This window comes from Hylobates moloch, unplaced genomic scaffold (assembly GCF_009828535.3).
Source record: "Hylobates moloch isolate HMO894 unplaced genomic scaffold, HMol_V3 SCAFFOLD_12, whole genome shotgun sequence".
NCBI lineage: Eukaryota > Metazoa > Chordata > Mammalia > Primates > Hylobatidae > Hylobates > Hylobates moloch.
This window is the reverse complement of record NW_026652287.1, coordinates 81,151,902-81,176,165: the sequence shown is the minus strand read 5'-3', so window position 1 is coordinate 81,176,165 and position 24,264 is coordinate 81,151,902. Positions and strand designations below refer to the sequence as shown.

At 33.7% G+C, this 24,264-nt stretch overlaps 1 protein-coding gene across 7 annotated transcripts in view; it reads right to left on the bottom strand.

Annotated features, from left to right (window-relative positions):
- The window catches only part of ACSS3 (acyl-CoA synthetase short chain family member 3), a 357,152-nt gene that overhangs the window by 62,022 nt on the left and 270,866 nt on the right, over positions 1-24,264 (bottom strand). For 6 of the 7 annotated variants that reach the window (XR_009208841.1, XR_009208840.1, XR_009208839.1 and 3 more), the window contains 5 exons: positions 23,810-23,891; positions 21,496-21,618; positions 4,546-4,645; positions 4,281-4,456; positions 3,026-3,094 (listed from right to left, as the gene is read on the bottom strand). Coding sequence is in view for 4 of the 7 variants with exons in the window: in XM_058424791.1 (XP_058280774.1) it covers positions 3,029-3,094; positions 4,281-4,456; positions 4,546-4,645; positions 21,496-21,618; positions 23,810-23,891 (547 nt within the window). In the remaining 3 variants the exon portion in view is untranslated. Of the gene's footprint in view, positions 1-111; positions 3,095-4,280; positions 4,457-4,545; positions 4,646-21,495; positions 21,619-23,809; positions 23,892-24,264 lie in introns of those variants that run through there. The other variant, XM_032170852.2, reaches the window with a different exon arrangement.

Below are 24,264 nucleotides of genomic sequence, written 5' to 3'. Positions count from 1 at the left end.
ATTATATACCACTCAATCACTGAAATCAATTTCTTTCTTTTAAAGATCAAGTTAGAAAGATTAATCATCTATAATAGACACTAACATATAGTGATGCAAAAGATCCAGCTATTTCCCTCAAAAAAGCATAAAATATGTTTTAATTTATAAGATCTACTAGATTCTAAAATCCATTTAATGGATTAAGCTCAGAATCTCAACACGTTACCTTTTCATCATCAACATTATAAATTTTCACATTTTTAATGTTCAGAACCTTTCAAATACAATTTTATATAAACAAAACTGGTTTTTAAATGTAGGATAGGTCTCATTTAAATATGTTTAATGTATTTTCACAAGCAAAGTAATTCAATGAATTGGAAAATACTATAACTTCTGAAAGCACTTTATATTTTCATTTTCCAATAACTTACAGTAAGAAATCCTATGAAAATACCAAACGAAGACCTCACAGAATTTATTCTAGCAAGTTTAAGTATGCCTGCATTTTTTAGTAATATTATATTGTTGTTTTTAAAGATACATTTAATTCAGAATATTTAAAGTACTATCTAGCAAAAGTGATTTATGGTTAGTAGTAAAATAGAATAACTTTTTTCTCCAAAATTTTAAGCAGTCTGATGATTCAAGTGTATCTTTCTTGCCCTATTTTTTCATCACATAAAAGTAACAACATTCTTTGATGTTGCAATTCCCCAGTGAGACACAGGATATAGCCACTTCCCCAGACTCAAGAACTGTTGTTTTCCATTCCCATCCAATTGGAAAATAACCCAAGTCTGCTTGCTGAGCTGTCGCTTCAGATTTGATTACCAGAAAAAATGTGCAAGAGGACCAAAGACGCAACCTTTACCTAATTCTTGGATCTGCCTGAGTTTAAACCTTGCAAATGAACAATGATACACATTCAGGTAAATAATTTGCCATTTCAAATTAACTGACTCTTATCTGAAAAAAAATAAGGAAACAGATTCAACTCCTAAGACATTAAAATGAGTATTAATGAAGACCACAGTTGTGACAATGGATAAAATGTACCAATGAAAGAGGCAATTCAATGATTCTCAACAGCTTCAAATTAGAGAGTGTCTATGTAGCTGGTTTAATTCAGTCTACTAACATAATTAAAAGGAAAAAGTAGATGAATATATTTTTCCAGGTGTAACAATCAAGAAGGAAATTTAAGTAAATAGGAATTTACTTTGAGAAGCTATTTATTTTGCAGCCTTCAGTCCAAAATAAGTCAACATTTTCAGAATTTTTTATATAAGTCGTAGGTCATTTTTGTAACAATAAACCTTCTTCTATCATCTATTTATCTCTCACATACATTTCATGTATCCTGAGTATTATGTTATAACAATCTGCTCTTGATAGTAATGTTCCTGATAGATTAAAGGATTGAGAAATACTTGAAGAACGATCAAAGATACAATGAGCATGGTATACTTTTGGGTTAAAATGTATTCTTTGATAACTGATGTCATATAGATCCCTAAGTAAATCAAATATTTAATTTCGTACATCTGTCTACCTTAGTTAACTGGCCCATTCCTATAAGCTTAACCAAAAACTCACTTTACAATTATTTTAAAAAAATATTTAAGAGATTTTTAGAAGTTAAATGGAAATATACTTTTGGACATTACACTATTTTTAATGAGTTATTATTTTAAAATTAGAGATTTCACATAAAAATCAGGATTCTTTTTTTTTCTCTTTAAAAAAACAGAGGCTCTTGCAACAGGAGACCTGCCTACTTTTTGGGCCATATTCTGCTGGGTCCGCTGCTCCTTGAGGTGTAGCAGGTGATCTGCAGTCTTCACCATTTTCTACTGTCCTTTGTCCCTCAAACGTAGTGGCTTAAGTTCACTTCAAAATCACCTAGACATTACACTACCTGCCTGGAAACCTTCTTGTCTCTAACCTAATGTAAAAACCTTGATGTTTCTTTCTTAAGAGTTTTCCTTGCCACTCTACCCCATTCGTACATCGATTCCTTGTTTCCACAGGAATCTGGAATCATTTGGATATACGTAGTCAACTAAGAACTTGAGACATGAAGAGGGGCTCCCAGGAGCCCTCATCTCAGGATTGGACTAAATGATCTCTTTGTTCTCTGCCAGGCATGTGGGTTTTTTTGTTGTTTTTGTTGTTTTGAGATGGAGTCTTACTCTGTCACCCAGGCTGGAGTACAGTGGAGGAACTTGGCTCACTGCAACCTCCGCCTCTTGTATTCAAGTGATTCTCCTTGCCTCAGCCTCCCGCCACCACGCCTGGCTTATTTTTGTATTTTCAGTAGCTACAGGGTTTCACCATGTTGGCCAGGCTGGTCTCGAACTGCTGACCTCAAGTGATCCGCCTGCCTCAGCCTCCCAAAGTGCTGGGATCACATGCTGAACCAGGTCAGACATGTGGTTTTCCTTGCCTGAGTAAGAAAAGACCTGAAGGTATAGCTATAACCCCGGTGTTCTGCTTTCCCTCAGAAAATGTATAGAAAAGCCCTCCTACCTAGATAATAATTTCATCTGTCTAGATGATTACCTAAACTTCCCATTTCATCTATTTTATTTAAAACAATGTGAGCATCTAAAGAATACTAGAAAATATCTAAAATTTCTACAAGAAAAATTTTAATTATTTTCTGACTTCAAGTTTTAGATTTTGCATCAGAACTACAGATTCTTGGTTTCAGGAAGTGGCTCTATATTAGTGTTGCTTTCAATTAAAAGTGTTCCACTTGGGAGGTACAATTTTAAAAATAATATACTAGATACGTTTTTCCTAAAGCAGTAGATGACATTTAATAAGCCATGTTATAGATAACTAATAACAATGCTAACGGTCAAATCAAACAAAAGGCACAGGTCTTTCACGTTTTCATTAGATTTGTTTAGGCCAAGTTTTACAATTCACATTTCAGTTTGCAAGTAATTTCTACTGAAATATTTCTGAGAAACAACTCAAATAATTTCAATTAAGAAATTAACTTAAATCAATTCAAAAGAGGAATAAGACAAACCCATTATGCTTGCTTCAGCATTTCTTCTACGTGGTCAAAAATGCTGGGGTCTTCAATTGTAGAAGTTATCTGGAAAAAAAATTAGGGTCAGGTGAATACTCTTCCTTGAACTTCTTCTACTCTTTCTATAATTAATTATATGCAATGCTGTTTTCCCCATTGTCTTGTAATATTCATATGGAAAGTTTAAAAATAGGGAACTTTGAACCTAATATATTAATACTCATCTGTAGCTTTCCAGAGTAAAAAAATAAACAGTTCAGTTAGCAAAACTATTGGACCTAGATGGTATTTTCTCTAGAGTTGGAGTTCCTCTTAAGAGTTTTCTATATATTTCTATAGAAAGAATGTTTCTTTTTGGTCATTTGTTCACATAACTACTCCTTACTGTTGCATTGCCTTTTATTATCTTAATGATAAAAATAGGTATATCTTTGCACACATAATGTACACACAAATTAAAAGAAAACACATGATTGAATCAGCCTAAGATTTCCTAAAATAATTACAAAATTAGCATTTATCAGTTAGAGCATTTTAAATATCTACTGCCGCCAGCCTCAATTATTTTGCTTTCTCATTCACTAATTGCCATTAATTACTATAATAAGGAAAATGTACCTTTTAATTCAATAGGATTAAGTTTCCACAAATTTGTTTGAATTTAACTGATAATTACTAAAAAAAAAATATTTTAGCAGGCAGCAGTGGCTCAGGCTTGTAATCCCAGCACTTTGGGAGGTTGAGGCAATCAAATCATTTGAGCCCAGGAATTCAAGACCACCCTGGGCAACATAGTGAGAACACTACCTCTATAAATACAAAAGAAAAAAATTAGCCAGGCACAGTTACATGCACCTGTAGTCCCAACTACTCATGAGGCTGATGTGAGAGGATCTCTTTAGATCAGAACTTTGAGGCTGCAGTGAGCTATGATTGTGCCACTGCACTACAGCCTGGGTAATAAAGCAAGACTCTATCTCTAAATAAAAATAAATAAATAAAAATATTTTCACACATTGGTTCTTATCATCAAAGCATATGTTCTTAACTAATCTGAGTTTCTTTCCAAAACCTTCATTCCTACAGAAGGAATGGCTATATAATCTCTCCCTTAACATTAAAAAATAGTACTATTATGTGTTTTCTAGGGATGCAATTCATATTTGAGAACCATTGTTAAGAGCTTTGCTGATGCCAAAGAAATGAAGAAAAATATCTTAGAACCCAGGATTAAATATCTTTGATAATTTACCTTGTATGGCTTGCCATTGACAATGGCAGATAAAGCTGATCGGGGGATCTTGCCAGATCTGGTTTTGGGTAGCTGTTTGACAAACACTGCATTTCGAAAAGCGGCCACAGGGCCAATGTTCTGTCTAACGTGTTTCACAATTTCTTCCAAAACTTGCTCCTCTGTTGCATTTATATCTAGAGAGAAAGTTCAGACGGTAAGCACTGAATTAACCTTACTTAATTATTCAGGTCCCAAGCAATCAGGGAGAACAAAGATCTCTCACCTTTTCTCAATACACAGAGTGCTAAGGGAACGTGACCTTTTAAGGGATCTTCCTTGCCAACAACAGCACAGTCTGCCACGGTACCATGGGAAAGGATTGACTGTAATAAGGAAAGGCATTCATTTAGAATATACATATTTACCATATATGTACATTCAACACATAGATACAGATATGGATATACAAACACATATAATTTCAGTTGGGGAAAAAAGTGCATGTAAGACAAGCCAAAAATCCATTGCTGCCTATTGAAAATTCATAAGGAATTTACATCATTACTACTGAAGTGAATGCTTAGAATCCCCATGGTAGTCACTAAAGGTTGACTGTAATTAAGACAAATTGCTCAGCTAAGCCGGAAAGTAAGGAAATGGTTTCTTTGTCTCAGTTGTTTATTAATGAAGTCAGAGAAAATGTGTAGTCAATACCATATGTAAACAAACCTCTTCAAACAGGCAGCCTCATGGCGATTTGGTCTTAATGCTGGCTGCCATAGGCATACCTTCCAGAGGAATCCAAGGCTGCCCTATGGCTAAATAATAACTTTATTTCTGAGTCTGTTAGTGAACAATGAAATTCTTTTAGTGGCCACCCATCCAGAGATGATTTTCCAGGACTTGCAAGAGGCTGGATATGGAGATAGGCCCTGACATCAGATAATCCCCACTGCTGAGGAACTATATTCATATTGCTTGCTTCAAGTTCACAAAGCTGGTATCTATCTGAAATCAAACAAACCCATAGAGTTGAGTAATCACATGAAATACAGATGCTTAGGGTTAAAAAAAAAAATATAAAAAATATTTTTTATATAATTAATATATGGTGACGGGACTTTTAAAAATGCATATTCAAAATGTTCTTTTCTGAAAGATTAATAGTTATTTCGGTGACCCCAATAACCATTATTTCAGTGACTCTCTAGCTCTAATAGCTAGAGAAAACAGTGAGCAAACTTTTAACCAACAGCACATCTGGCAGTCCTTGCTCTTTCTTCTATTCATTCATTCAGTGAATATTTGCTAAATGACTCCTGTGTTGCAACCATTCACTGGGCTCAGGGGTGATCAAAAATAGCGTATTGCTTCAAGATGTTTTCAGTCTAGTAGTGGAGACAGATATTAATAAATAATTATGAATATCTATTCTAAATGTCTAAATACAAAAGTGATAAGGGCTCTGGGGAATTTTTTTATATGAAAGATACAGCAAAAGCAACCAATTTTGCAGAAAGATATGGGCCTCAAAAACTTTTTCTTTAGGAAATAACAATGAGTAGATCTGAAGGATGAGTAGGTGTTTATTAGGCAAGGAGAAGGGGATGGGGCAAAAACCCTGGGGAAGGACTTCATAGGTACCATCCATACCTCAAAGAGACCAGTGTGGCTGGACAGCAGAGAACAAAAAGAGTGAGAATGGAAGAGATGGAGCTACAGAGATGGAGAGGTATTGTGCTAGGAACTTCCAACTCATTTTAGCATTCCTGGGAAGGTGATAAATCATTTTCAGTAGTTGAGAAGGAGATGCAAGATCAGAGTAGATTTAATATTGGGGTTTTATGTTTGTTTGTATGTTTATTTGTTTGAGACAAGATTTCACTCTGTCACCCAGGCTGGAGTGCGCTGGCATGTTCATAGATCACTGCAGCCTCAACCTCCCAGGCTCAGGTGATCCTCCAACCTCAGCCTCCTGTGTAGATGGTTCTACAGGTGCACCATGGCTGGCTAATTTTTTGTATTTTTTGTTTGTTTGTTTTTGTAGAGATGGGGTTTCACCACGTTCCCTAGGCTGGTCTCAAACTCCCAGGCTCAAGCAATCTACCTGCTTCAGCCTCCCAAAGTGCTGGGATTACAGGCATAAGCTACCACACCCAGCTATGTTTATTTTTTTAAGTAGTTTTAGATTCATAGCAATATCAACTAAGAAAGTAGGATTCTCATATACATCTTACCACTACATACACACAGCCTCCCCCATTATCAAAAGTTTGTACCAGAGCGACACAATTGTTGCAACTGATGAACCAAAATTGGCATACCATTATCATCCTAGTTCATAGTTTACATTACTACATTATGGTCTACTCTTGTACATGCCTGAGTTTCGTCAAATGTGTAAGACAGGTATCCACCATTATGGTAGCACGCAGAATAGTTTTACTGACCTAAATACTCCCTGTGCTCTGCTCATTCATCCTTTCCCTTTCCCCTAACCCTTGGCAACCACTGATCTTTATATTGTCTTCAAGTCCTTTTCCAGAATGTCATAATTGGAATCACTCAGTATGTAGCCTTTTCAGATTAGCTTCTTTCACTTCAGAGTGGATTCTGAAAAGCACAGACTTATTTTAGTTTCATCGTGGAAAATAAATAAAGAATTGTTGAGAGTGGGTGACACAGCTTATATAGGAACACCAGCTGAAAGGATACTACAGTAGGCTAAGGTCATGATAGTAAGAATAAAAAGATGTGGTGAGATCAGAGAGACAACTTTTACTGCCAGATATATGTTTTAGTACTTACTGTAGTCAGTCATTAGTCATGAAAAATAATACTTTGTTGTACCAGATAGGATATAGACTTGGAAAGTTAGATGCTATGAATTCTGACTTCGTATTCCCTTAATGAGTAAAGAACATCTCTTTTTCCTGGCTAACCAGAGTTGTAATCCTCAAAAATTATTAGTGTTTATTGGTGCCATGACTCTCTGTACCTGAGTTCCTAAAATGCCAAGGTATCTGTTCAAATCACTGTTAAAAAATAAATCACCCACATATTTTGTCACCTAACCAATATGACTAGAGTTTTAACTAAGTTTAATGTCAAAACATCTAGTTTGCCACTCTTTCACTTTGTTATTTGAAATTTTACTAAGTTTTTGTCCTTTTAGAAGTGGATGGGAAAATGTTGATTGTTTTTCTATAAAAGCGAGGAGTATTTTAAAATCGGAAGAAATACACAACAACATTTCCTATAGTATAATATTAGAGTTTCCCACTTTTGCCTACTGCAGATAAATTCTTAAAAATTGTGAGAAGCAAAATCATTTTCAAGAATTATGTGTCATATCTAAGTGACATCAAATATTATTCATCTATCAGTTTTTAAAATGTCATAAAGGAAGGGTGGTAGCTTTTTATGTTGGCCCCACAAATAATATTTGCATGCCAAGTGATGATTTCAACAACTGAATCATTAAAAGGGAAAGCGTTGAAATATGTCTTGGCAACATTCAAGGGACAGAAGCCAACCAAATGTCCTATGGGGGGAAAAAATATCAAAAACCATATTAATGCATTCCCTCCAAATAAAATATATGAAGCATCTGTGATTAACCGGCATTTAAGTACCTAAAATAGTGACGGAACTTAAAAGGCAATTGTCTCACCACAAGTGAGTATATAAATGTTATGGGATTAGGACTAGTAAATTCCTGTCATCTGTTGTTTCTTAGGTATTGCCAATTTTGCATAGATTTTAATGAATTTAAAATATTTTAAGGCTTCACTGAGCTGACCTACACAGGTTTTTCAATTACATTTTTAAGAAACTTAATTTAAAAAATTAGTTCAAATCAAACACCATCATAAGATGGGAGGAGCCAGTTTGCAGTGCGATATTGTCTATGCAATGGTTCGAAGAAGACGAATTTTTAAAAGTTTCCTCTGACATTGGAGTAATCTAGGAAACTTGTCAAAGAGATTCCAGATACTCATCAATATTCATGTGAATACTCAGGAAATATTCAGCAATGTTGCAACTACTTAAATCCAATAGTCATTTAATGCTTGATAGAATTGAAATGGCAAGGCATCTTAGTTGGATACACAGTCACTTTATGGAAATATATTCAATGTTGAAGAATCATTCCTAAAATAGCAAACAAAATAGCTAACTTGGAAAACAAACAGTGACATTTTGGTTAGAACAACTTTCCAAAAGGCAAAAGGCATGTGAACAGTGTCCTAAGTAGGCTTTAAAGGCAGTGTGTTAACACCAGATTTCCAAGTTCCCACAAATATTAGTGGGATTATTTAACAAACCTACACTTAAGCTACAAGTGAAAGAGTGAAATTAGAGAGCCCAATTTGTTTCCTGTACATATCTTTGTATGAAAAGGCCTGAAGATTTCTTCACATGAAAAGGCACAGCAGTCAAAGAGAACTGGGCAAGAACAATCACATTAGCTTCTGCAAATTTTAGCTTATAAGTGCAGAACTAGCAGATTTTAGACACAATTTTTCTATGAACTCCTTAACCTTCACCATAGTTTCCTAAATGTCTAGCTCGATGCTGGGCTTTCAAAAACTAATCAACACTTAAACTAGACTTGATTATTACTTAATAGTTAAAGAAGGCCCTCATTTTTACTTCGATCTGCAAGGATACTATCCTCTTAGATTGATAAAAAGCTATTCTAGAGCTCCGTTTTCTTATGATGAGAGCAGAAAAGAACATAGAGTTTCCTGAAATATTTTTGATGTAATAATTTTAATAGAATATCTGCTTGATTTAGGTAATATAAATTTTATGGTTTTGTTGTACTTGAAATTATTTTTCTAAAAAAATTTATTGGTACAAATATTTGTACATATTTATAGGGTACATGTGATATTTTGTTACATGCATAGAGTGTGTAATGATCAATTCAGGGTACTTCAGGTATCCATCACTTCGAGTATTTATCATTTCTATGTGTTGAAAACGTTTCAAGTCCTAATTTCTAGCTATTTTGAACTATACGTTGTTGTTAACTATAGACACTCTACTTTGCTACTGAATATTAGAACTTATTCCTTCTATCTAACCATATATTTGTACCCATTAACCGATCTCTTTTCATGTCCTTTCACCACTTGACACACACATACCCTTCTCAGCCTCTGGTATCATTCTACTCTCTGTTTCTGTAAGATAAACTATTCCAGATCCCATATATGAATGAGGATAGATATTGTCTTTCTGTGCCTGGCTCCTTTCACTTAACATGATGAAATCCAGTTCCATCCAAATAGCTGCAAATGGCAGGATTTTATTATTTCTTTATGGCCACGTATTATTCTATTGTGCACATTTACCATATTTTCGTTCTTCATCATCTGTTGATGATCGCTTAGGTTGATTCTATATCTTTGCTACTTGAGCAGTGCTGCAACAAACATGGGGGTAAATGTAGCCTTTTGACATACTAATTTATTTTCCTTTGGATAAAAACCCAGTAGTAGGATTGCAAGACCTTATGGTAGTTCTACTTTTAGTTTTTCGAAAAATCTCCATACTATTTTCCATAACGGCTGGACTAATTTACATTCCTACTAACCGTGTATGAGTTCCCTTTTCTGTACATCCTTGCAAGCATGAATGACTTTCTAACAATAACTTATACACTTTTTTGTCTTTCTAATAATTACTCATAAAATGTTTACTTAGGGAAACTGGAAGAGTGTAGATATTTTCACTGTACATAAAAACAATATTCAGTCTATTTTTTCTACAAATAAAACTTTCATTGGATTAAGACCCTCAATTCCTATTCCAAAAAGTTAAAATGGAATATGTTATTCACCACTGGGAACCCTTGTCAAGTAGTTAAATAGTAAGGTTTGGGCACTTTAATAAGAGCTGGATATATCATCAAACATTTCAGAAGGAAATAATCAATTTGCCAAGCAATTTTGCTAGGAGCTAGTAAAAAGTCAGTATAAAGTATCAGTTCATAATTCTCTAAGAGATTTCAAAGACAGAGAAGACAAATCTGATTTAAAGTGAGATAGAATTTTCTTAATAAATAGAAATACTTAATAAAAACTTAGTCATTTAATTCATATATGTAGAGAAGTTAACTTAAAGATTTAAGGTCTGAATGGTTTCCTGTTATGCACCCTAAATACTCCAAGACCCAGTGACAAAGTTTCTGTTAGATGCCAATAATTCTAGCATGTTTCTCTCTTTTTCCATTTTAACTGCCTGTTTTCTGCCTATCTCATTCTGCTGTTACATACAGTGAGAAGGATTTCAGTAGAAGCATTAAAGCACAATATATCTTTGAATAGGTTGACACTCTTCTTTTCATTCTAAAAATAAAAAAAGACTAGGGTTTTTGACTAATAATAATAACTATGTGTACATAATTTTCATATTTTGATTGACTGAGTCTGCCAGAAATGAGGTGAATATTGGAAGTAATCTCTTAGAAGTAAGAAATTAAAAGTTCATGCAACCAGAACCATCTTTGGCCAACACACCAAAAGACATGAAGCAAAAATTTCAATTTCAGGTTATCACAAAATTTAGAGTCGTTTAAAAACAAGATAACATTATAATATCACACAAAGGTCAAATGTTCTAAAATATTTTATAAAGTTCCTTCCTTTTACTCAAAAAAATTCACATTTAAGAAACACATGGCAACATGACAAGAAGTATTAAGCTGTTAAGTTTGAACTGAAGATAGGTACAAACTTTTTTAATTTTTAATTTTTTTAACTTTTTTTTTTAGATTCGGGGGTACATAAGCAGGTTTGCTATAGAAATAAACTCATGTCACAGGGGTCTGTTGTACAGATTATTTCATCACCCAGGTACTAAGCCTAGTACCCAATAGCTATTTTTTCTGATCCTCTTTTAATTAGAGAAAGAGGAAATAAACCTTTGACTCTGCATACTCTGATCACAGTGAATTGTTAATCATGTTACTTTAAACATTTTCTTTCATTCAAATTGTAGTTTGTTTGCTCCATTCAGTTTAAAAACAATTCTGGGATTTGCTTCTAGAAAAAAATGAAGTAACTTATATCTTCCACAATAACAATGAAAAACTCTGGGCTAAAATATATATTAGAACACTCAGTCAGAACATCAGAACTTGAAATACAACTTGGTGATAAGTTCGCTGTCAGTTGGGAGTTCGGGGATTTTGTTATTTTTGTTTGTTTGCTTTACTTTCTGTAAAATCTGGCCCGAGGGCTAAAGCAGCTCAGCATGTGTAACTGACAATGAGTACAGACAGAAAAAGCCCTAAGAGCCTGCTGTGTCTGGTCAGAGGCCCAGGAAAATAAGTAGGGGAGTCATAAAACAGGTTTTGTCCTCCCTGCTTCAGATGAGTGACAACAAAGAAGCAGGGCCCACCCCTGTCTCTACAGAGCTGTAGCAAATTTGTTACCTCTCTTACACCTTACACCAAGTAAATGTCAGCAATTAAGGTGTGCCCCTTCCCTTCTCCACACTAGCTGTACGACAGATCCTGCAGGAGGGAGCCCTGGGTACTCTCCTACCCTAAACCAAGAGAGCCCAGAAAGGATCAGTGCCACTTGCTCTCTGCAGCAGCCCCCATGCTGCTCCTGAGAGTGGCTCACTATTGACTTACCCTGGCATGTGTTAGGCAACTGCCAGCAGAGACAAAACCCCTTTCTCTCCCCAGAGACACTGTTCCTGTAGACATTGCAGGAATAATCCTGGTAACTGTGGGGAGACAAAGCCCTGACTCACCACCCATGGAAACAGCAAAGGAGAGTTTTGTGAACCAAAGAGGGAAAAGGGACCTCTGGTTTTGGTACTACAAGTAAGGAGCTTAGAATTCACCACTCCATTCTAACAAGTAGAAAGTTAAAAAAAAATGAAAAAAATAAAAAAATAAAAATAAAACAATTCTTCTTAGATTTGTCAGAGAGGAAGTTCACAGAGAAAACCACTGTCCCCAAAACTGTAGAGACAGACAAGTAAATAGAGAAAAACACAATTTATTGGAGCAGAAACCTCTACAGGAACAAGTGCCAAGGTTGGAAAACCCGAGCTGTATGACAAAACACCGTGTTCCTCTTTCCAGGGCCTACCCTTAAAAGAAACTATTCTGTAACACAACCTAACTGCTGGAGTTTTCTCAGAGCCTAACTGACATAGGAGAAAGGAAATATCCAATTCCAGCCCCCTTTATTCATCATATTTTTGTTTTTTTGAGACGGAGTCTCACTCTGTCACCCAGGCTGCAGTGCAGTGGTGTGATCTCAGCTCACTGCAAGCTCCGCCTTCCAGGTTCACGCCATTCTCCTGCTTCAGCCTCCCAAGTAGCTGGGACTACAGGCACCCGCCACCACGCCTGGCAAATTTTTTGTATTTTTAGTAGAGACGGGGTTTCACTGTGTTAGCCAGGATAGTCTTGATCTCCTGACCTCGTGATCCGCCCATCTCGGCCTCCCATAGTGCTGGGATTACAGGCGTGAGCTACCAGGCCTCATCCTATTTTAAGAGGGGAAAAATCTACAAAGAACTGATGAAGTTCACAGTCCAAGGATACATGTTCATGAAACAACTAAGATTTAATCATAAGACTACAGAATACTTCTCCTCCCCCTGCATCTTACCAATACACCAGCAAATGCCTACTTACTGAAGTTCTTTTTATACAGTACCTCATGTCAGTATTTCAACAAGCTATTACAAGGCCTACTAAAAGGTAAAATAAATAAATAACAACAAAAAACCACACAAATACACACACACACACACACAGTTTGAATAGACTGAAGAAGCATTAGAAACAGAGTTTCATATGACAGGAATATTGGAATTATCTGAACATGATATTTTTTAAAACTACAATTAATATGTTAAGGGCATTACTGGAAAAAGTAGACAACTTGCAATAATAGATGATTAATGTAAGCAGAGAGATTGAAATTCTAAGAAAGAATTTTTAAAATGCTACAAAGCAATATTACTGTATCAAAAATAAAGAATGTCTTTGATGGGCTTATTCATAAACTAAACATGGGTGAAAGAAGAATCTTGGTGCTTGAGGATGTATCAATAGAAACCTCCAAAACCAAAAATCAAAGAGAAAAAAAGATGGAAAAGAAATCCCCAAACGGAACAAAATATCCAAGAAATTCAGAGCAAATACAAATACAAAGCTGTAACAAACACATAATAGCGGTAATGGGAGGAGAAGAAAGAAATAGAAACAATATATGAAGAAATAATGACTGAGAATTTCCCCCAAATTAACGCTGACACAAAATCATAGATCCAGGAATCGCAGAAAACATCAAGCAAGATAAATGTAAAAAAAAAAATCCTACATGTAGGCATATCATATTCAAATTTCAAACAATCTGAGATAAAGAAAAAAATTCTAGAGAAAGCCAGAGTGGAGAGAGAAACACCTTACCTATAGAGAAGCAACAATAAGAATCACATGTGACTTCTCCTTAGGAACCATGTAAACAAGAAGAGAGTGGAGCAAAATATTTAAAGTGTCAAGAGGGAAAAAAGCACCATTAATTCTAGAATTACAGAATTCTGCTATATTGCGGAAAATTATCCTTCAAAAATTAAGGAGAAATAAATACTTTTTAGACAAAAGAAAAAAATTGAGGTAATGTGTTGCCAGTAGACCTGCTTTGCAAGAAATGTTATTTGGAGACAAGGAAAATAATATGTCAGAAGCTTGTATGAATAAAAATAAAGGAAGAGCATCAGAAATGAATAAAAAAAAGTAAAATAAAAAAATTATTTTTCTTGTTCTCAATTTACCTCACAGATAAGTTTGTTCAAAATAATAATAGCAACAATGTGTGTATATGTGCATGTATATATGCTTATGTATAAGCAAGTGAATGACAGCAGTGATACAAGAGCTACAAGGGAGGAATTAGAAATATTTTGCTATTATAAGGTATTTGCTCTGCCTATGAAGTAATATGTATCATCTGAGTCCGGAGTTGGTTAGCGGTAAACATATATTGCAAACATTAGGGCAACAACTAAAACAAGTTAAAAGAAGTATACTTAATATGTTAAGAAAGGAGAGCAAAATGAAATAATATAAAATGTTCAATTATAACCACAAAATGCAGAAAAAGAAAGACAGTAATAGAAATAAAGAGTAAGGGCAACAAATAGAAAACTAACAAATATGGTAAATGTTAATTCAGTTATTTTAATGATCACAATATCAATGATCTAAATATACCAATTAAAAGGCAGAATGTGAGAGAGTAGATCAAAAACAAGCCTCAATTATATGTTTTCTGAAAGAAACCCATTTTAAATGTAATGATACATGTAGATTAAAAGTAAAGGGATGGAGAAAGTTATACCATGATAATTTTTATAAGTAGGAGTAGTTATGTTAATTTCAAGCACAGAAGACTTCGGAGCAAGAAAATGTATCAAGAATAAAGAGGAGCATTACATGATAAAGAGGTCAATAACCCATGAAGGCATGATGATCCTTAGGGCATCAAAGTATGTCAGGCAAAACTGATAGAATTGGGAGGAGAAACAGATGAATCAACTATTATAGTTCAATACTTTAACACTCCTGTGTTGGAAATTTACAGATCCACTGGGCATACAATCAGTAAGGACATAGTTCAGTCCAACAGTACTATCAATCAACTGAATAAAATTGACATCAATAGGCCACTTCATTCAACAACTAATAATTAAGAATAAGAAAAAAAAAAGTCCACACTCAAATAACACTTCATAGACAGAGCAAGTACCTTAAAATAACAAAAATTCCTAATTCCTCCCTTCTAGCCCTTGTATCACTGCTGTCATTTATTTTGCTTACACGTAAGCATATATATGTGCATATATGCACACATATTGTTGCTGTTATTAGTATGAACAAACTGTTATTTGTGAGATAAATTGAGAACAAGAAAATTAAAATGTTTTATTTTACTTTCTGATATGGTTTGGCTGTGTACCCATCCAAATCTCATCTTGAATTGTGGCTTCCATAATTTCCACGTGTCATGGGAGGGACCCGGTGGGAGGTAACCGAATCATGGGGGCGAATCTTTTCTGTGTTGTTCTCATGATAGCGAATAAGTCTTACAAGATCTGATGGCTTTATAAAGAGAGTTCCCCTGCACACTCCCTCTTGCCTGCCACCATATAAGACATGACTTGGCTCCTCATTCTCCTTCTTCCATGATTGTGAGGCCTCCCCAGCCACATGGAATTATGAGTCAATTAAACCTCTCACATATGTCTTTACTAGCAGTGTGAGAACAGACTAATACACCTTCATTTATTCATTTCTGATGCTCTTCCTTTATTTTTGTTGATCTAAATATCTGATTTATATTTTTTCCTTGTCTCTGAATGAAGTTGTTGAATGAAGATTACACATTTTTTTCAAACTTAAATGGAACATTCACCAAGACAGACTACATTTTGGGCCATAAAACACACCTTAAAAATTTTAAAAGAATATAAATCATACAACATCTGTTCTGAGGTAATAATGGAATTAAACTAGCAATCAATAACAGAAAGATAGGTGTAAAAATCACAAATTATTGGAGATTAAACAACACATTTCTAAATAACACATGAGTCAAAGAAGATATTTCAAGAGAAATTTAAACATATTTTAACTAAATGAAAATTATAATACAGCATCAATATTTATGGGATGCAGCAACAGCATGCTCACAGGAAATTTATAGCACTGAATTCACATGTTAGAAAAGAAGAGAAATCTAAAATCAATTATGTAAACTTTCACCTCGGGAAACTAGAAAATGGAAGACCAAATTAAATTCAAAGTAAACAGAAGAAAAGAAATTATAAAAATTAGAGGAGAAATAAATTAAATTGAAAATAAGAAATCAATACAAAATACCACAAAATCAAAAGCTATTCCTTTAAAATATCAATAAAATCAATAAACCTTTAGCCAGGCTAAGGAAATAAAAAGGAAGAGACAAATTACTAAAACCAGAAATGAAAGAGGACATATTACTGTAGATCATGGACATTAAAAAGATAATAAGGAATATTATGAACAAGTCTATGCCCACAAATTTGATTACCTAGATGAAATAAACTAATTTCTTGAAAGACACAATCTGACAAAAGTCACACAGGAAGAAACTGACAATCTGAATAGGCCTATATTTATTAAAAATTAGATCAACAATTAATAACCTTCCAAAACTGAAAGTACCAGGCAAAGATAGGTTCGTTGGTGAATTCTACCAATTCATCAGTTAATTCTACCATTTAAGGAATAAATTAGACCGATTATCTACAATCTGCCCTTCCAATGACAGAAGTCATGGGAATATTTTCTAACTCAATCTATGGAACTGGAACAATGCTGGCCCCATAGAATAAGTTAGAAAATATTCCCATTGTATTAATACTAAAATAAGACAATTAAAAAAAAACTATAGACAGAGGCTGTCATTAGCATAGATGCCAAAACCCTCCACAAAATGTTAGCAAATAGAATCCAATCATGTGAGAAAAGAGTTATGTACTATGCTCAAGTGGAATTTATCCCAGGTATACAAAGCTGGTTCGAAATTCAATAATCAATGTAATCCATCACATCAGTAGGCTGAAGAAGGAAAATTACATGATCATATCAGTAGATGCAGAAAAGAATAAAACACTTGACAAAATCCAATACCCATTCATGATAAAAATATTAAGTATACTACAAATAGAGGGGAACTTCCACAATTTGGTGATGAACCATCTACAAAAAAACCTAGAGCTTACATCATACTCAATGGTGAGAAATTCAAAACTTTCCCACTAAGATCTGGAACAAGGCAAGGATGTCTACCCTCAACTATATTTTCAACATCATACTGGCTAGTGCAACAAGACAAGAAAGACAACACCGAACTAGGTAGTGCAATAAGACAAGAAAGGAATATAAAAGGTATACAGACTGAGAAAGAAGATATAAAACTGTATTTGTTCACAAACAACCTGATCGTATATACGTAGAATATCCAAATAGACAAAAGCTTGGAAAATTAAATTGACATTGAAACCACAGTCCACAGAAAGTGGGTAAAGCTATATAGTCTGATCCTAACTGGGCTGACCACTTCCTAAAATAAATAGCCACAAGAACAGAAATGCAGAAGATTTAAATAGGATCCAGAACCTCATGATGTAATAATATTCAAGATACTCGGGATAAGATTTAAAATAGACATTTATCAGAAAAATCTAAACATCTTTTAAGAAAAAAAGACAATCCCTAGATACCAAACCCAAGATTACCTAAATATCAGAATTATCAAAAAAATTAATTTAAATATTCTAACTATAGGGAAATAAACCTCTAAATTAACCAGTGCTCCTATAAAAGCCCTAGCCTCCTGAGACTCTTCAAACATCTGAAAAATTAGACCTATAGTCATTTGCCTAATGAATTGCTCAGATCTTAAAGGATAATAAAACTTTAATTTATCTGTCAAGGCTGAATGTGTATAGTCCAGACTAGATCCCTAGTATAAACTCCCAAGAAGCTGGGGAGACTGGCTCACTATCTTCTTGGGTATTTACCTGCTAAAAAAAGATTAATTCCCAGGAGTGACAAACATTTCCAGGTTGTAAACCTGGAGATGCACAGGGTGGTCTGGCTCCTGGGGCTATTTTACTTATATATTAAAGAATTAGAGTTTTGATTAAAGACATTATGTCTTTAAGAAGAGCCTTCAGGAAGGATGGCTGCCTCCCTCCCTTTTAAGTAGAGAAAAATCATTTTTTTAACTTTCATTTATGGAGAATCTGGCTACTCATGTAGGAAAAATTGCCATTGGCTCTCATTGGGTCATAATAAGATCTAGGGTAAGGTAGAAATGAAACTCTTATAAAAAAAAATCTGTCAAAGACGAATATTAAAAACCAAATAACCATGGTCCAAGAAGAATGGGCAAAAACTCTTGGTATGAATGGAATCATAGATGTTCTTGCAAATTAATAAAAGCTACAAAAAAATAACCAAAATAACTTAAAAGAGAGAAGAGGGAGAATAAAATAAGAGAATGAAAAAGAGAAGAATCAAAAAGAATAATAATAAACTGGTAGGCAGATATATAACTATATCAATAATTAAATGTAAATTATCTGAAAACACTAAATGATGGAGATTGCCAAATTGGATAAAAACAAATATATACTGTCCATATGAACTAAGTAGGTGCTGTCTACAAGAAACCCATGTGAAACATAATACAGATAGATTAAAAATGAAAAAATAAAAAAAGATCAATGATTCAAACATGATTCAAAGAAAAGAAGGGCTATATGATTACCACAAACAGTAGATTTCAGAATAAGGAAAATTATTATCGATTAATAATATTAATAATAATTATTATTATTAATTATATGAATCAATGTATAAAAACAGTAATTCATTGCAATCACGTAAAGTTTGTCACAGGAATGCACGACTGGTTCAACAGCTGAAAATCATTTAATGTAATTCACAAAACATGGTTAAAAAGAAAAACCACATATTCCTATTAATAGAGGCAGAAAAAGCATTTGATAAAATTCAACATTCATTCATAATTAAAAATAACACTTCAGCAAATTAGAAATACAAAAACAATTATTCAGTTTGATAAAGTGTGTATTTACAGAAATACCTACAGTTAGCACCATTCTTGCCTTTAACCTAAGATCAGGATCAAGACAAGGGTGTCTGCTCTTACCAGTCTTATTCAACATCCTATCCCAAGTTCTAGCCAGTTCCAAAAGGCAAGAAAAAGACATAAAAACCATTCAGATTGGAAAGGAAGTAATAAAACTCTTTTTATTCACATGTAACATAATTGTTTACACAGAAAGTCTCAACAAGTCTACCAAAAATACCACTAGAGCTAGCAAGCAAGTTAAACAAGATCATAGGTTACATATCAATCTGCAAAAAGGTCAGTAGTATTTCTATCCACTAGCAATGAAAAATTTCAAACCAAAGTTTTTAAAAAATGTATAATAGCCAAAAAATTAAATATTTAAATATAAACTTAACAAAACTTGTTCAGAATCTGTATGCTAAAAAGTACAAAGTATTAAAGAAACATACCAAAGAAGTCCTAAAGAAAGAAATATACAAAACTCATGGATTGAACCCAGTAAGTTTGAAATAGCAATTTTTCTCCAATCAATATATGGATTTAACACAATCTCAATCAAAATTTATGCATGGGTTCATTGTACCTATAGAAAATTTTATTCTAATATGTATATGGAATACCTAAAGGAACTAGTATAGCTACAACAACACTAAGAAGAGCAGATGTGGAGGACTCACAATATTCAACTCTAAGATACACTACATAGCTACAATGTCAAGGCAGTATATTTGTAAAAATATAAACATGTAGATCAATGAAATAGACAAGATATTCTAGAAACAGACCCACTCCAATATTATCACCTGATTTTTGACAAAGATGCAATGGCAATTCAATAGAGACAGGGCAGTTTTTTCAACAAATGATGCTGGGACAACTGGCATCCACTTAAAAATTATTTATCAACCTACACCTTGCACTATATTAAAAAATTAACCCAAATTTAAATTTAAAATGATATAAATGTAAAACAATAAAACTGAATATAAAACTATAAAACTCTTAGATGAAAACAAAAGAGAAAATCTTTCTGATGCTGAGTTAGGAAAGCGTTTTTATATACAATACCAAAATCATAATCTGTAAAAGAAAAAAACGATAAATTAGACTTTTTCAAAATGAAAAGTATTTTTTTCTCTGTTATGGGCACTTTAAACAAAATAAAAAGATCAGCCAGAAACTAGAAAAAGAAATTGCAAACTGCCTATCGGATAAAGGACTTGGATATAGAATATATAAAGAACTCACAAAACCGAACAATAAAAAAGAAACAATCCAATTTAAAAAAATGGGCTGAAGATTTTAACAGATACCTCATCAAAAAAGATATATGGATGGCAAATAAGCTTGTGAAAAGATGCTCAATATCATTAGTTATTACAGAAATGCAAATCACATGCACAATGAGGTACTATTACACACCTAGCAGAATGGTTTAATAAAGAGTAATGACACTACCAAGTTCTAGAAAGAAAGGGAATAAATATGAACCCTTAAATACTGCTGGTGGCTATGTAAAATAGCAGTCACACGGGAAAACACTTTGGTGGTTTCTCATAACCTTAAACATACACTTAATATATAACCCAGAAAACCCACTCTTTAAGTATTTATCCTAGAGAAATAGAATATTTTTTACACAAACACTTGTATTTGAATGTGTATAACAGCCCTATTTATAATTGCTCCAAACTAGAAATAATCCATATGTCCTTTAATGCATGAATGGATACATAAACTTGTTAGTACAGCCACACAATGAAATTCTATACAGCAACATAAAAGGCAAATTCTTAATAAATGCAACAACTTGGAAGAATCTAAAATGTATTTTCCTAAATGAAATAACCCAGTCTCAAAGGTTACAATACTGTATAATCTATTTACATAAAATTGGAAAGAAGACTAAAACATAGGAATAAAGAAAAAAATAAGGGGCACCAGAGTCAGAATACAAAGGTGACATTATGATGGAATTATTTGACAGCGTTGAAATTGTTTTGTATCCTTTCTCTGGTGATGCTTACAAGAAACTGTATTAGTATAAATACTCAGTATTGTATAACAATAATGTAGATTTTACTCCATAGGAGTAAGTTTTTAAAACATTTTAAAAAACATCTTCTGGAGACTTTATGTGACTTACATTGGAAGAAAATTCTCAGGATTTAAGAATACAGTAAAATGTTTAATCCCATACCACTTAAAGACCGTATGCAAACCTGATGATTAAACACGAGTAAATCAACAAGCTAGAGACATTCAAGTAGCAAGTATTAAGAAGCAAATGTACACAGGCTCTCCCATAAAGAAAAAATATATGTAAGTGTTTAAAACTCTTCACTACCAGCCAGGGATGTGGGAGTGTAGAGAATATGAATATCTAAAAGAGAAAGTGAGGTGGGAGAGATACAAGAGTAACCTAGCCTCTGCTGCAAATGAAGGGTGTGGTAATTTTCCAAGTGAAATAACCTCAATATTGTCTTCAGTGCAGCTCTGTGCCTAAGCGCTACTTGGAATAGAATACCAATATTCATCAATACCTCTTCAATGGCACCTGCAGAAATTCTGTGACCTGCAACATTTATTACATCATCCACTCGAGACATAACATACACATAGCCTTCTTCATCCATGTAACCAGCATCCATGGTATCATAATAGCCCTGAAAACAAGAAAAAATAATATCTGATTAGCAGGTACCATTAAGTAGTGTAATCATTTTAAATTTGGTAAAATATACAATGTAATAGAAATGGATTTACTGTGAACATTTGCCGTTTTTCATAACTAGACTAGGAAATTACACTACTTTTTATCTGGAAACTGTACTAGAATCTCTTTGCTCCTCTAACAGCCAAGAATAAGTTGAAGTGTTTTTAGAAATGTTTAAGTGTTTGAATATAGAGTTGTAAAGTTTATGAATCCAATTTCTTTTTTTAATGAAGAAGTAATAGCTCAATACTAATTCTAATATACTTTGATATTGCAAAGTAATTATTTGATACATTTCTTAATTGTATTAACTTTTAAAAGCTTTAAAGCTCCCAATGAATACTTTCCCAGTACAGCAGTAGTTTATTAAAATGGGTTAGGATTGGACTCAAGCTTCAGTGAAATTTAATAGTAAGTATGAAATTTGATTTTTAGTCACTCAAAGTAAAACATTTTTGCTGGTCTAGAAATGACAGTAGAATAAGAATAATAAGAATAAAAAGTAGAAAAAATAAATATTATTTTTCCTAATGCTTCTGAGTTATTTTGATAGCTACGTTTATGAACATGGACTTTAGTACAAATCCTGGAAAGCCACTATTGTGTTTCTTAGACTTTCTGAGACTCAATATTCTCATCTATTAAATGGGAAAATGAGTTCTGCCTTCTAAGGCCTCTGTGAAGCATGCATGAAACTGTGTATAAATGAAAGAGGACAGACTCTGGCACATCATGAGCTCTCAATAATTTACTGCAATTAATATTTTTATTAATATTAGAGAGGCAACCTAGAGTAGTAGTTAACAGTATGAACGCTCAAGCCTGATTATTTTGGTTCATCTCAGTTCCATCACTTCTCACTTATGTGAACTCACGGGAAGTTACCCAACCCTTCTGTGCTGTTATTAATTCCTCAAATAATAGGTTTGAGATCAGGTAAAAAGACAGAGTACAGAGTCACTTCACATAGTGTAGACATAAACAGGGGCTCTGAGGGAGCTTTTAGTGTTAAAGGTGATCATGTTAATACCACATGCACATATCATTTGCCATTGTCAGGCTATAATCAATCACCTCACCACCTGCACTCTGATGATTTAACTGTGGCCCATCATGCAGATAGATTGGGCTTACTGGAGTCAACTATACTGACAAATCTTCCCTGCCACACTCTATCAGAGGATGTTTAATCTTGGCTATTGAGGTCATTCAATGTTGCAATTTCTTTCTAAAGAAAGCTATTTTAATTATTTTCATTTGGTTGATTAGGTTATCTGTCCTTCACTAACAAATAATAAAGATAAAATGCTAAGTACTTCGGCAAACTTTTTTAGTGAAATTCTGTTCATTCAGAATTTTACATAGTGAAAAATGAGGACCAGGTGTCCCTGTTGGGGTTAGGCAGTGGGGGTGGGGGGTGGTAGTAGAGGGACAATAGAAAGATGATGTGAGCAGATCCTGATGTGTTTTATTAATGACGTGCTGTTATAAACATAACACACATCACCACACCATGGAGTAACAAGTTTCACACGACAGAATGTGAAACAGGAAGGCACTTTTTGTTATCCAGGACTCTGGGTCTTGGGCTTTGAGTACACTGTTTCTTTCCTGTATCTGTATTTTTAAAATGAGATTTAAAAATAAAGAGCTCAGAGAACATTCAAAAAATGGTGTCAAAAATAAAGAAATGGAAAAATACAACTTCTGGGCAAACTGAGTGGATTTTGCTCATATAACCAGTAAGACGTTAAAGGGTCTTAATGACATTATATAATTCTGATTTGTTGCTCTCTGTCTGTTGATACAGAGGAATCCAGTAGAGGGAACAATATAGAAAGTCCAAAAAACATTTTTATGCAACAAATAATGTCCTGATACTGAGGACTATTAAATTCTAGGAAAAGCTGCTAAGAAAAACCAAGAAATTTCTATGTCTAGAGACTGACAATAAGCATAAAATTGACGTATTTAGATAATTATGAGTTGGGCATTCTTATCCCTGGGACCTGGAAACTGGTCCAGATAACCTTTAAAAGTTTCTTTTTGATCTACGATTCTAGGAGCAAGTTTCTCAATTTAATAGGCAAGAATTATAGAAAAGTACATAAGAAGATAAAAAAGCATATTAAAGTTCTTACAGGAAATTTTTCAAAGTATAAATGCTTGAATGCTTCCTGATTCTTCCAGAGTCCTGAAAAAGCCCCAGGTGGCAATGGTAACCTTATATAAAAACAGAGAAGTTAAAATTATGATGAAAGTGGTAATAAAGACAGGTTGATTAGAACTATTATTTTTCTAGTGTGATAGATAATTACAATTCAAATCCCACATTGAAATATAACCCCTAAATCTGCTGGACAGATCATGTCTAACAGAGGTTTATGTAGCTGACCATTGTACAGCAGAATTGTTGAAGAATGACTTCAGTCTCTGGAAAGTGCACAAATGGCACAAATATGTGGAATTCAAATAACTATTAACAATAAGCATTGTTTCAATGAAAAACATACCATCTGCAAAAAAAGAACCAAAAAACATGTCATTGAATTACTTTCTTAGAAAACTATTATTTCACCACTGAAAAGTTAATTTA